This window comes from Platichthys flesus, chromosome 17 (genome assembly GCF_949316205.1).
Source record: "Platichthys flesus chromosome 17, fPlaFle2.1, whole genome shotgun sequence".
NCBI lineage: Eukaryota > Metazoa > Chordata > Actinopteri > Pleuronectiformes > Pleuronectidae > Platichthys > Platichthys flesus.
This window is the reverse complement of record NC_084961.1, coordinates 9602221-9616453: the sequence shown is the minus strand read 5'-3', so window position 1 is coordinate 9616453 and position 14233 is coordinate 9602221. Positions and strand designations below refer to the sequence as shown.

Genomic DNA, 14233 nt, shown 5'->3' with positions numbered 1-14233 from the left:
GACGTGAATGTTTTCACTGTGCGGTTAATACATCATCCTCTGCTGAGAGCCTTTCGAGCAGCGGGGAATATTTGTTGACGAACACTTACAGTAACCTGTGGAGAAACGCACGTCAGTCATATACTGGATGTGTGTGTGATAGCTCTGTGTATGCGCTACGCTGTGAACTAGATTTGCATGAGGTAATAGTTTTGGCAGTTTAAAGAGATCTTAGGCAGAGCCTTTTTTTTCAAGTGCAACGTTCAACAGAAAACGTAAATGATGTTCTCGTCCCTCTCGTCTTGAACCTGATTTAATGATGGAGATCGTGCAGCGGAGACTCGTCACTTCTCCAATTTCGCTGAAGAGATGAATTGTTTATAAAACACCAGGGCACCTCGAACGTGAGACCCAATTTCCCAGAATTTATGTCGTGTTTTATTCTCTGCACTGAAGTGGCCATTACTTCTGAGGTGCAGTCATTTCTCTCCCAGGAGAGATTCACCGTCCCGTTCTTTCAGTGATGGCAGCTTGCTCATACCAGTCCTCTTACAAAAAAAGTACACGTGTGGATCCTAGCATGCTTCTTAATTTTCCTATAATAGTTAGTTTTTAACAGCCCAAGTTTTTAGGCTCATTGTTTTGACTGAAGCTCACAAATAAACTTTTATTTTTTTAGTGAGTTTATGTAATATCCTAAAACAGCTGTAACCTTTAACTGAATCACATCCTGTATTTAGGATTGATTTGAATCCCACATGAAGTTTTTACATGCCTCACAATAAAGGGAAATGGCCCACGGTGCGAAGCGGAGCCTCAATGATGTGTTTAATTGTTTCTGGAGAACAATGGAGCAACATGAAACGGTGAAACAAGCTGACTGTTGGTTTCGGTCGTTTCAGCTGTTATGAAAGATGAAAACAGAAGGAAATAATTATGATTAACACTTTCACTGAAAACAGGAAAGTAATCAATAAATGTTACCATCAAATCAGAGGGTAGTTGGGGTTTCTTACATCACAAGACGAGGACTTCAATGCTGCTGTTTGAAGCCGATATTGACCTCTTTTAACTTGAAATACTTGAAAATAACTTGCGTATTAAAGTAAAATGTGATTGAGATACATCATTAAGCTCTAAAGCCTCTAAAGCTGGTTCCATTGTTCTGGTTCTTATGCCAATGACCAAATATGATGACATTAGTCAGCAGGCTCTGTTTTTGTTCTGTTATGGATCAGCTAATCTTTTTCTGCTTATTTGCAATTTAGTTTTTCTCTGTTGGTTAATCACACAGAAAGTGAACAAAGCAGGTTTTAATTGGTTGTGTGATTCTTCTCTTAAGGGATTAATGTGATGCAGAGTGTTCTTATTTCAAATTTGTGTATTTATAAAAAAGTTTGAACTGATTGTGTGTGTGTGTGTGTTTGTGTTTCAGCTTTCTGCTGGTCTTCAGCTGCCTGGTGTTGTCTGTGTTCTCCACCATCCCGGACCATCAGAAGTTCGCCAACCAAGGCCTCTTCATCCTGGTCAGACCTTCTCCCCCCTTCCCCCCCCATATCTCTCGCACACAAACACACAAACACACACACATACACGTCATATCACTTCCTGCAGCGTATCCGTTGAGTGCGTGTTGTTTTGTTTGGAGGCACAGACAGCCACGCAAGCAGGTTGGGAGGATTCAGGTGTTGTTGACCGTGCAGGAAATCACAGATATGATCCACTAACCTTAAAAGCCAACCCATAATCTCTCCCCTTCCTGTGTGCTCGAGCTGCTTTCGGTTAATGGACGCCCGCTTTCTCCTTCCGTAACCCGGCTCCTCGCCTCCCGGCCCCCTGCTCCCCTCTCCCTCTTCCCACCTTGCTCATCTTCACTCGTTATTTATTGGTTTGATTGACTTTCACATTCCCCACTGTTCTCCCTTTCAATCAATCCCCCAGCCATTAGCAGGCAATCAGCCATTAGTGGACTTTACTTACACGACCATTCGCTCTAATGACATTCAGTGCACCTTAAACTGCCTGCACGGTGCAAAAACCTGAAGGTAATAAAGACACAGACATCAAGAGAAGACCGACAGAGTGTTAATGGTATTCGACTGTTATGGAATAATCTTTATTAATTCTTTTATCTTTTAATTTAATCCCCTAGAAAATAAAATGTAAATATTGCCTATGCTCTTGTGACATTTTTAGCTTTTATTTTAACAACCTGGTCAATGGAAAATATTTTAGGGCACAGTTTCATAGATCTTGAGGCATGTAGTTTATAAAAAGAATATACATCACATTCTCACAGAGAGGAATTATTGGTGGCTTTCCAGATGGGTGGTATGTTCACACCCCAGGATGAACAACTCTACTTATGCTCAGTTGTCGCTGACCTTTCTGTCTCTCTGTCTTTCTGTGTGTGTGTGTGTGTGTGTGTGTGTGTGTAGGAGTTTGTGATGATTGTAGTGTTTGGGTTGGAGTACTTCATCAGGGTCTGGGCCGCTGGCTGCTGCTGCCGATACCGTGGCTGGCAGGGACGGCTGAGATTTGCCAGAAAGCCCTTCTGTGTCATAGGTTAGTGTGTGTGCGCATGTGTGTGTGTGTGAACAAATTATGAAATCTCCTCATCCTCATTTTTTTTTTGTCTCTGTGGATTGATTTCCTTCCCTGCAGACTTCATAGTGTTCGTGGCCTCGTTGGCAGTGATCGCTGCCGGCACGCAGGGCAACATCTTCGCCACCTCAGCCCTGCGGAGCATGCGCTTCCTGCAGATCTTGCGCATGGTGCGTATGGACCGAAGGGGAGGCACCTGGAAACTACTGGGCTCAGTGGTTTACGCTCACAGCAAGGTAGGAATTCCCAATAGCTACATATGCTCAGCCACAGTGACAAAGATGATACTGGCTGGGTTGTGATGACCAGTCTGGACTGAACTCTGCACCTACCTGCACCTCATCACCAATCACTCACCCAGTATATATACACTTACTCACACACACACACACACGTCCCTCCCACCTTGTCTCAGTGGTGTGTATCAGTCCAGCTCTCAAGGGTTAATTCTTCGTGTCACAGTGTAGGGTCACAGTCACTTTTTCTTTCAGAGGCTGCCTGTGCCCTGTAAGTTTCGGTTCCCTTTCCTGGTTTTTAATTTTGTGCGAGTTTTGGGATTTTGCAATCTCCGCCTGTGGATTCTCTGTAACCTTCCCGTCCCTGGCTGCCTTCCCATGTTTGACCCTTGCCTCCATTAAAACTGAGATTGTTCATTTAAACTTTGTTTTGCCAGATTCTTCCAAGTCTCTGTTCTGGTTGCAGTCACCTGTGTTACTCACATTTCACACATTCAAATTCAGTCCCATCTGAACAACCAACAGGCCCTTGCCTAGTTTTCTTCCTCGGGAAACATTGTCTTCTTTGCTACTTGCAGTGTGCTTCTGTTTACTGTGTGTGTTTTGTCTGTTTACTGTGTGTGTTTTGTCTATTTGCCGTGTTTTCTGTCGGTGTGTTGCGCCCTCAGAGCCACAATAGGCCGCTCATCTTTGGGCGTCAGGTGTTTGTGTTTGTGCTGACGGCTGCTGGCTGCAGGTCACAGTTCGAAGGTGGCGATGATGAATTGATGCATCAGCTGTCCGAGGCAGAACCATACAGCCAAGTCAAAGTGGAGGCCAAATGTGGTGATGATGTTGGGAATTTGAACATTAACAATAATAGCGGTCCGGTAATGACGGAAGGGATTGTGATGGTGGAGATGCTGCTGACAGTTGTGATTGATTCTCTCTCTCTCTCTCTCTCTCTCTCTCTCTCTCTCTCTCTCTCTCTCTCTCCCTCTCTCTCTCTCTCAGGAGTTGATTACAGCCTGGTACATTGGTTTCCTGGTCCTCATCTTCGCCTCCTTCCTGGTTTACCTTGCAGAGAAGGATGTCAACTCAGATTTCAACACCTATGCAGACTCCCTCTGGTGGGGGACTGTGAGTACTGCATAGTGCACACACAGACACACACTAGTATCGCCCTGACTTCAGAGGAAATTACAGTGAGTTCCTTTAGCTTGCAGTAATATCCTGCAGACTTACTCTAACCATAGCCATACCTGCACTCGGCCGACCCTGAAGGGGTGTGGTTAGAGGTGAGGGGAGGAGGGAAGAGAAGATGAAGGAATGAGGGAAGAATTGAGGAGGATAATGGGATGAGAGAAGGATGTAAGAGAGGATGTAGTCATGAGGGAAGGTGGGAAGAGAGGATGGGATGAAGGAGTGAGGAAAGTGAGGATCTGGGTAAGGATGAGCAGAGGGGAGGAATGAGGTAGATGGTTATTAAAGTTGGTTTCATATTTACACACAGTCTATGTTTTCTTACATCATATTGTGTGTGTGTGTGTGTGTGTGTGTGTGTGTTTGTGTTTGTTCCTTCGCCCCCAGATTACTCTCACTACTATAGGTTATGGTGATAAGACCCCTCGTACGTGGCAGGGACGGCTCCTGGCTGCAGGCTTTGCTCTCCTGGGAGTCTCCTTCTTTGCCCTGCCGGCTGTAAGTCTCCTGACAGCTGCTGCCAGTGACTCCTGTCTGCTCGGACAGAGTGGCACCCCTAACTTAAATTTGACCTCTGACCCTCAGGGAATTCTGGGGTCAGGTTTTGCCTTGAAGGTTCAGGAGCAGCACAGGCAGAAGCACTTTGAGAAGAGGAGGATGCCTGCTGCCAACCTGATACAGGTACATGACGGCTCCTTCCATCTTTACGTTTGCCCGGCAGGCTGTTGACTTTCACTTTGTGATTTGTTCAGGCTGCGTGGCGTCTCTACTCCACCGATGCCAAACACTCCTATCTCACAGCAACATGGTACTTCTATGACAGCATGTTGCCTTCGTTCAGGTAGGCGCTCCCATCTGTTTACATGTTCACCACTGACTGGATTCCAACATCAGGAATCTGTATGTTTCCTTTGGTGTGATAAATATTAGTTTTTCAGAAAACAGTGAATTGTGAAAGGTGTTTATTTTGCTCCTGCTCGTACATTCGTATCATTATGAAGAAAACACAGATCACACCTGCTGCTGTTTAAACGTTTTCAGTTTAGTGCAGGAGTGGATTTAATTTCTCTTTTGCATTTTTTATTAATTATTATTATCCCTTTGAAATACGTCTGCCACCTTTTATTTCAATACATTACTTTTGTTTCGACACAGTGGTTTCTTATATTTTTGCATTTTTGTATTAATTTGACTAATTTATTATCTTAAAAGGAGGGGAACATGAGAAAACACTGAGACATGCACCTGTTTTATATTCACATCAAGTCACAATGTTCACCTTTCACTACCTTTAGATTTCAAATTCTTACATATTTGATTCCTCTCAATTATCCCTCTTCTTTTGAGTGTTTGGAATGTTGATTTGCTTTTTTGTGAGGTTTCCATCATTTGCTATTTTTTGTTCATTTGTCATGTTTTTTTTTGTTTTTTTTTTGTTTACTTGTGCACGTGGGGGTGTCAGAGAACTGACTCTTCTGTTCAGTCACCTCCAGCGACAGCGTAGCACCAAGAAGGTTCTCCACAACTCCTACCACACGCTGCTGTCTGGGCTGCGGCCCTACAGCTCCCCCTACTTGTCGGGGGACAGGTACGCACACCGCCACCACTCACAGCCTCACGGTACATTCAGACGGCCGGGCAGCTGCCCATCTCATGCTCACACACAGCAGGTGCACACAGACGAACACATCCAACACGTACACACACACACACAGAAAGAACAAGGCTGACTGCTGCCGGAGCTTCCCGCATGGACGTGTTGTGCGTTTAACAAAATGTCACTAATATCTAACCTGAGACCACTGTGTTACAGGACACCCCCCCCCCCCGCTTCTCTGCCTCTTTGTCTGCGTAGCTCGTACCTCACTCATTCTCCACCACCTTCCACCGTTCTCTCACCGATTTCCTCTTCCTGTCTTCCTCTCTCTTTCCCTTTGTCTCCATTGTGTCTTTTTCTATGCCATCCATCCTCCATCCTTCATCCGTTCTCAGGAAGGCAGAGGCTCCATGCAGGTTTGTTCTTCATGAGCTGTGCTTGCTGATTTGAGGATATTCGTAATAAGGATGAATACGTTTGCGATGATTCATAACTTTGTTAGCGTAAAACCCCTAACAAGAAAAAAGGACAGCTGATCATCATGGTAGTATGATATCGGACCTGTGCATGCAGTGGACGAGAGGTTGTTGGCGCATACGTTTTGCAGGTCGAACTGTCCTTGATTTGAGGAGCTGCTCTCACACCACGATGTTTAATCATTTAGTCTTGATGATTATACTCAGGTAAATCATCCCCCATTACTGTTGCATGATCCCTCCCCACCTCCCCGGAACTCAGAGTGTCTTCATAATCCAAAGAAATGCTGTTTGGATTATTGAGATCTTCCCCCTCGTCACTCTGTTCCTCTGGTTTTATACCGCTGCCTTTAATCCTCACGGGTTCAATGCGTGCCCCAGGGTTGTGCCCCAACTTCTCGTCCTCCTTCACTCCGTCCCCCCCCCCCCCCCCCACCTCTCTCTTCCCCTCACCCTCTCTCCCTCTGCCTTGTCTCCCCAGTCAACTTCTTTCTAAAAAGCGGGGTCTCTTCCGGATTCACGCTGGCCGCAAGCAGAGGTATCCATGGCAACGAGCCTGCGCACGGGGCACGCTAAAATGTCACAGATCAATAACAGCACTCCTCCTCCTTCCTATGACACTCACATCCCACTCACTTTGCCTGAAACACTCCAAACATCTGTGGGCCTATGCAGTGGCTCGCTGTAAGGTCTTGTTCAAAAGTTTCAGAAAGACGAATTGGCTCAGTTCAGATAGCCTGGTGTAGCAGATGCACTGTAGTACCTATTGTCATATATAGGCTCCACACTCTGGTCCACATATGATTGAGTGAATCCTTCCCTGCTGTGGAGACATTTTGTGTGGACTTTGGTTGAAGGTCATGATAAACCATGTGTTGAAGAACATGACAAATGTCCTTGATGGTTTATTACTTTAACAATTTAGGTGCACGTCTTTTCCTTTCATTGAACATCCCGGATGAAACGACAGAGCTGAATATTTGATTAAAAATGACCAAAGACCTTTTAAGAAATAGAAATATTTAGCATGATGTTCTATTTTGTATTAGTTGCCTTTCGGGCAATTCAATGTGTTTGCGCTTTAAAAGGTTCAAAAGTGCAAAATTGCATCTGTACGCATGCGATACTCCTCCAATGATTTGGAACGATTCAGTAAAGTTATTTCCATGAATGCATCCAAATCATTTACTTGCTCCCCCAACAGCATGCGGAGGTCAGTCACTTCATCTTTCCCATTTCCTCCATTCAACCCGAAGCATTTCAGCATGCTCGTACGAAGTCCTATTTTCACTTACGTCCCGTAACTATTTAAATTTTAATTTAAATGGCCTGCTGCAACACACGCACAACAAAGAGTATATCATCGTAAACATGTAGGAGTGAACGGCTGAGCTGGAATTGCTCTGTGGTGCATGACGTTTGCGTTTCTTCTGGATCTTTGACAGTGTGTAACATGTGAGTGGCTGCAGAGAGAGGAGCATGCCATAACAGCAGCGTTAGGAGTGTTTTGAGGGACTGGCCACTTTCTCCTCTCGGCCCGCCATGGCTTATATAGAGTGTCGATAAGGCACCTTTTGTGCGGCTGCACTTTGATGGGATTAAGGAGGTGCATCTTGGTCCGACGGAGCGTCATCCCAGCAGAGCTGCAGGTCTTGAATCAGGTTTCAGTCTGATTTAGCTGAATCAGGTGCTGTGAAAAGCACATTCAATATACCCAGAATCAGTTTTTAGCTATTTTAAGTTGCGCCTCAGGACTCTCTGCCTCGATGATAAATCCACCAGTCTCCAGGGAGACGTAATGTAAATGTCTGTCTTCCTGTTTTATCTGTTTGCTGATGAGGAATGTCGCAAAAGATCTGAGGCCATTTTTTGGTGTTACATCACTTTTACTAACAATTTCTTTTCTAACAAGCTCAGGCTGTACTTCTGCTGCCTCCATAAAGTCCCAGGACAACACAGTTTAGCTTTTCATCAAGGGCAAAGGCATGGACATTGAGAAAAATCTTGGTGGCTGTCATGATCCGAAAACCATAGTCTGCTCACGGACGGTTGACTGTTTTATTTTCACTGTCAGCAGTAAAATGGGCTTCCGGGATCGTATGAGAATGAACAATTCTCGGTCGTCCACAAATAGTCGGAACAAGGCGTCGCCGCTGCCCCCGGGCTCCGGGGTGCGTCGCTCCCCCAGCCAGGAGAACGTGCCCGAGGCCACCAGTCCGGGGAAGGTGCAGAAAAGCTGGAGCTTTAATGATCGCACACGCTTCCGCACCTCACTTCGCCTCAAACCACGACCTCCTGCTGATGGTGGGCAACACAAACCCACACACACACACACACACATCAAGCCTTTTTTATTAACAATCACAGGCACGTCTGCTGGATAATAATGTCTTTGAATGTCCTTGTTCCAGTGGAGGGGGTCGGGGAGGACAGCGTGGAAGACAAACCGTATTGTGACGTTGCAATGGAGGAGGTCATCCCGGCCGTGAAGACGCTTATACGAGCTCTCAGGTGAGTCCAGCCATCAACTGCACATTAGTCACCAGTAGTGGAAGGAATTATACTGTACGCAAGAGAAAACAGAAGTAGTACAGTAGAAATACTGAACACATATAGAGATAATTCTATAAACCTTTGATGGTCCCATCCCGTAACACTGACAACAAAATTGTGTCTGTTCCAAAATCCTGAATTGATTAATCCCGAGGGAAACACATTTTTCTGTTCCAGCTGATCTCAGTCGGCTCATTCAGCGACAATATAACAGAGCTGTAAAAGCATGTATTTTAAAAAACTGAACAGTAAAATAATTTGAGTTCCCATATATTTGTATACAATGTAATGTTTTATAAACACTTTATTAAATATTTCTATCATGTTTATAAATGCTAATTAGGAGGGTTGGAGATTGCCAACAAAAAATTCACCATTGTATTAAAAGACACGTCGATTAGTATTAGCATATTTCTAAGTTATTATAAAGTCATTGACATCAAATGCGGAGATGGAATTTTCCGGTGTCTGGAATGTTCTGGCTCTGAAAAGAGAAACTACACTCAGTTGTAAAAAACCTTACTTCTTTTTGTGAGCTCCACACATCACGACCTCCCTGAGTAAACCGCTGGTCAATGATGGATTAAGGTCACTTTGGTCACACAAACAACCCCCGTGCGTGCGTTTTCAGATCATGCTATTAATGGGCGCACATACTGCTCCTCCATTTAGGTGCTGGCGTGTGCAGATTCAGCTGACAGAGTAGAAATGTCCACTTAGGAGAGGTAACTGAGCCCTGCTGCAGGAAGCGCTACTCCCCTCCGGCGACCTTGTCACTCAGCAAGCCGAGCTCTTTCAGGCAGGTCATGTGTAGGGAGGCGTGATAGGTTGGCCTTTTAGGGAGCACACGCACAAACAGACATATCAAACAGATGGATGGTAGCAGTACAATCGGGCTGTGTGGAGAGTGGAGACATGTGATATTGTACAGTTTGGATAAGGACAACTGTACTAATGGCCTGAGAGCATTGATGTTAATTGCTTTCACTGTGTAATCTCTTTGTGTTGTTCATCGACTGTAAGCTTGAATGTTCCTATAGTACAGTGTCAGTGTCAGACGTCCTTACACAGGATGTGCTGTGGCTCTTTAAATTAAAGGGGCTGGTTCTTCCTGCATTTCTCCAATGAAGCAAAGATGCTGCTCATGTAAACAAGGTGGTTGCATTCATAGTGTGTGTGTGTGTGTGTGTGTGTGTGTGTGTGTGTGTGTGTGTGTGTGTGTGTGTGTGAGAGAGACTGAAGAAATACTCTATTGTCAAAACTACAACATGATTATGAATGAATTCGTAATTAATCATAGTCGTGTAATTACACACACACACACACACACACACACACACACACACACAAACACACACACACACACAGCGTTCCTCACTGATCATGAAGAAAAAATTACAAAAAAAGAATAAAAACTTCTCTCTTTTAACAAACCTCCATTTCTGAATTTTATTTCCTTCTTATAAAAGCTGTAGTGTTTCTTTTTATAGCTACTCTTGATTCTACCCACTCTATGCACTCGATCGTGTATTAAATTACAGATTTACTATTAGAATTTTGAATTGTTGCTGATTTTCAAGCTGTATGTTACATCACCAGATGCTGATATCATAAACTAATACAATTTAGTGACATGTAAAAATGTGTTATTTAACTTTAAGTCTCTTAAAGGAATAGTTCTTCCACAAAATAAAAATGCACTCATCTACTCACCACTGTGCCGATGGAGGGGTGGGTGAAGTGAATGAGTCCACAAAACACTTTTGGAGTTTCAGTGGTAAACTGCGTTGCCGCCAATTCCAATACAATTGATCTAACTGGTGACCAATTCTTCAAATGTAAAAAAGGTCCTCCATACTGCTCCTGTGGCATCATCCACGTGTCCGTAAGCCCCGACATTCAAACTCGACTCGAAAAGTTTTCAGCCTAAATGTCCACTGTGATCCTCCTCCTGCGTGTTCGAGCGCACAACCTCGCGCCTCCACGCTCTTGCCCCGAGGGACATGTGACGACATCAGTGAGAACTTTACCTTTTTTCCTTCTTATGTTTGAAGAGTGGTCACCAGTTACTTCACTTATATCGGATTTGGTAACAACGCTGTTTTCCCCCTGAAACTCCAGAAGTGTTTTGTGGACACTTCACCCCCCCCCCCCCCCCCCCCCATCAGCACATGGGTGAGTAGATAATGAGGGAATTTTTGGGGAAAACTATCTCTTTAAGCAGCAGCTGCTCATGTGTCTCAGGCAATCGTCCATTCATCACAGTTATTGCATGTTGAAGCCTCCAAGGCCTAACGTTTGGAGGCTCTCCTCCTATCATGGAGTGATTGGTTAATTGAGAGGCAGATAGCAATTCTCTTTGGGTTAAAGCATAAATGTAGTCCGTCCATTCGAGCACATTGTCGGTGTCAGTTGTCTGAAGCAGGTGCTTTGTGAACAAACTGAAGGTTCCTCCTCAGCGGACGAACAGCAGGAGGAGGTTTTTCGTTCCCGAGATGCAGCATGATGTATTACTGCTTGATATTGCTAGCCCACTGATTGGGTATGATATGATCCCTCCTCGGATTTGCACTTGACTCAGCAGATAGCTCTGACCTCAGCTGCTCCGTGCCGCAGACAATGGAGGAGAGGGACTTCCGATAGAGAGCGCAGGTATGCTCACAGCAGGTGCTTGCACACGCACGTGCTCACGCGGTTTCTTATAAGGTTCACGACTGACGCACTGGAATCACAGGGATTTGCAGGAGGCCTTAGTGCTGAGGTTTCACTTTAGAGAGATGCATTATCCGTTCCGGGGTGTCTGAATAAATGCATACGGTGTTCTGTTTATGTATAGATGGGGGGAGTAGAGGGAGGTAAAGGAGGAGAAGAAGGAGAGGAGGGGGAAACTACTGTGACTCCTCACATGGAAAAATCCATTACTGCGTATAGCTCCAGTTTTTTGCTCATTTGCAGTCTCAGGTGAAGTGCCTACTCTATTAAATAAATAAAAATAGTTTGCACATGCTTACTATATATATCCATTTGATCTTTCGTCATCAGTTATTTTTTGTGTGCGTTTCAGCTGTAATATTTTTAAACCTGTATAATGTTTACTCAGTATATTTCTGTAAGAATGATTGAACACACATACTGCAGCTCGTGCACTAACTTTTTGTGCACTTGTGAATCGGAGTCGTCCCTGCAGTGGCTCGCCCCACTTGGCCTCCTCGGGAAATGTGTCAGCATAACAGTGACATCTTTAGGTCTCGGTTAAAACCCTCCCACCGGAGACTATCTGTGATCTACCTTTGCTGAGCTGCAAAAAATATTTGCCCTAGCTGTGCCAGCATTTTGGGACACAGGTGACACTTCCTGTGCCTCCGATCGCCGCTGAGTTTGTATACGTCTCCTCTTCCGATTGTTAGGAAGGTATAATACCTTTCTGTGAGCAGGGCCAGCTGTACTGTACCTCTTATTGCACCTGTACCGTTTTCTGACAGTAGACCTGACCACGTATAATAAAAGACATTTCATCGACTGAGAAAGAGTCAGCATTTTGAGGAAACCCTTGGAGGAACCAATTCAAAAGCGCCCCTGCTTTTTTTTCTTTTCTTTACCTGCACATGAGAAAAAAAATGCATCTACCTGCAAAATAAGAAAAAGGCCGCGAAATACCCCAGGCGTAGGAGTCATCAAGAAACAGGAGTGCTGTGTTAGGGGGAAGAGGGCGCTGACAGCTGCTGCAACACCAGCTGTGGGGCACTCCTCCTCCTCTCGCTCCTCTTCTCCTTCGCTTGCACCTTCTCTTCTTCCTTGCCGCAGTTGCACCTGGCCGCTAAACAAATCGGTGTGCAGCACGTGTTTGTGTGTGTGTGTGTGCGGCTGCGGTTAATGCAAGCGCTGCAGGCCCGGACAAAGGTTACCGTGGTTATTTCAGAAAATGACCCCTCTCGCAAGTTCAGATTTCACCTGTTCCTGTTTAGCTCGTGTGCACTTGTGTTACTGTAGTGTGTGTGTGTGTGTGTCCCTCTGACTGAGATGCAATGCATTTGTGGCATTGTATCTTTGTTTTTGTGCACGTGTGTGGTTTTTTTACACGGGTATGTGTGTGGCGTTTTCTGGAAAAAGCTGAGCGGCTGTGATCTTTCACTTCCCCAGACCTTTGATGTGATCCCTTTCTTCCTCCTGTGAGGGCAACTGGGACTATTATGGTGGGTTTAGTCATCTGGCTGCGGGAGATAGGGTTTCCTCAATCCCTCCCGGAGTGACTCGTCCTTCAATCCATCACAGGATGAGATGACAGCTCAGGTGTGTGTGTATATTGAGGCATCTCTGAGGTGGCTATCGAATAAATGTTAAGAAAGGAATTGAATGACCCAACCAACATAAAAGGCCAGACACACAAACACACACAGCATGACGCTGCAACCACAGCGATATTTACAGGTATGTGTTCAGCGAATACAGTGGTGCTGGGTCCACATTCCTCAGTGTGTGAGAGAGGGATGTGTGTAGCGATGATGAGCTGTGTGCAGTGGGAGTGGGAGCAGCTATGGTCCACCAGTGGCTCCAACACGGCATTTGTCACACTGACAAAAGAGGAGAATCGGGGCGAAGCTTCTGACAGTGTGTGTGTGTGTGCGTCTTAATCCTGTTGGTGGGTCTGTGTTAATTGCTGAAACAGCAAGTCCTGATAAGCAAATGTCTCTGGAAGATGTTGTCATCATCACAATATACACGCATGGTTTGGTAAGAGGGGCTGCACTGCTCTCTTTATGGGGCTGTATGTGAATGATAAGGTCACTCTTACTGTAATTAATCTAGTTATTCTCAGGGTGGATCCCATCCTTTGATAGATGGCCCTGCATTTTCACAAAGGTTTACCGGATGTCCATGTGTACGTGCTTGTGTGATGTGGGGTTTGTTTCTTCGGGCACGTGTAGGATCTTGAAGTTCCTCGTGGCCAAGAGGAAGTTCAAGGAGACGCTGCGTCCGTATGATGTGAAGGACGTCATAGAGCAGTACTCTGCGGGACACCTGGACATGCTGGGCCGCATCAAGAGTCTGCAGATGAGGTGGGTTTCCCACATTTCAGACTGGGAGCAGGGATAAACAGTTATCCTGTTCACATCGAGCAGTTAACTGAAAATAAAACAAATGAATATAATTGATGGTGTTTGTGAGAAAGGGTGGACCAGATAATTGGACGAGGAGCCGTTCAGACCGACAAGAAGACACGCCCAGAGAAAGGAGAGAAGACCCCGCCAGAACTGGATCCACTGGACGAGCTAAGCATGATGGGACGTGTAGTCAAAGTGGAGAAACAGGTAATAGAGGGGGTACTTTGATTTATACCCCATTTGTGGAACTGTGTTTTCTGTATCATATGAGCTATTGATAAAATCCAGGTGGATCACTATTACGCTGGTGAATTTAATGAAAAGCTGCCATACAGCATATAAGTGTACAGGAAGTGCAATAAACCGAGGAAGTCATTTTGATGTCTGTTCCAATTAGTCTATGGATTTTCTTTCCTCGCTCCATCTTTTTCACAGCTCCCACGAGACGCTGACAACTAATGGCTGAGGATTTTTTTTTCCTAGAGTGATAAGATGTACTAAGCT

The 14233-nt window shown here is 45.1% G+C and overlaps 1 protein-coding gene across 1 annotated transcript in view; it reads left to right on the top strand.

Moving 5' to 3' along the window:
• The window catches only part of LOC133972936 (potassium voltage-gated channel subfamily KQT member 4), a 41677-nt gene that overhangs the window by 23833 nt on the left and 3611 nt on the right, over positions 1-14233 (top strand). The window contains exons 2-15 of the mRNA XM_062410562.1: positions 1415-1505; positions 2418-2544; positions 2644-2819; positions 3813-3938; positions 4389-4499; positions 4587-4682; positions 4754-4842; positions 5464-5589; positions 5994-6014; positions 6556-6612; positions 8149-8378; positions 8486-8585; positions 13553-13684; positions 13798-13936. Coding sequence (XP_062266546.1) covers positions 1415-1505; positions 2418-2544; positions 2644-2819; positions 3813-3938; positions 4389-4499; positions 4587-4682; positions 4754-4842; positions 5464-5589; positions 5994-6014; positions 6556-6612; positions 8149-8378; positions 8486-8585; positions 13553-13684; positions 13798-13936 — 1621 coding nt within the window. The remainder of the gene's footprint in view (positions 1-1414; positions 1506-2417; positions 2545-2643; positions 2820-3812; positions 3939-4388; positions 4500-4586; positions 4683-4753; positions 4843-5463; positions 5590-5993; positions 6015-6555; positions 6613-8148; positions 8379-8485; positions 8586-13552; positions 13685-13797; positions 13937-14233) is intronic.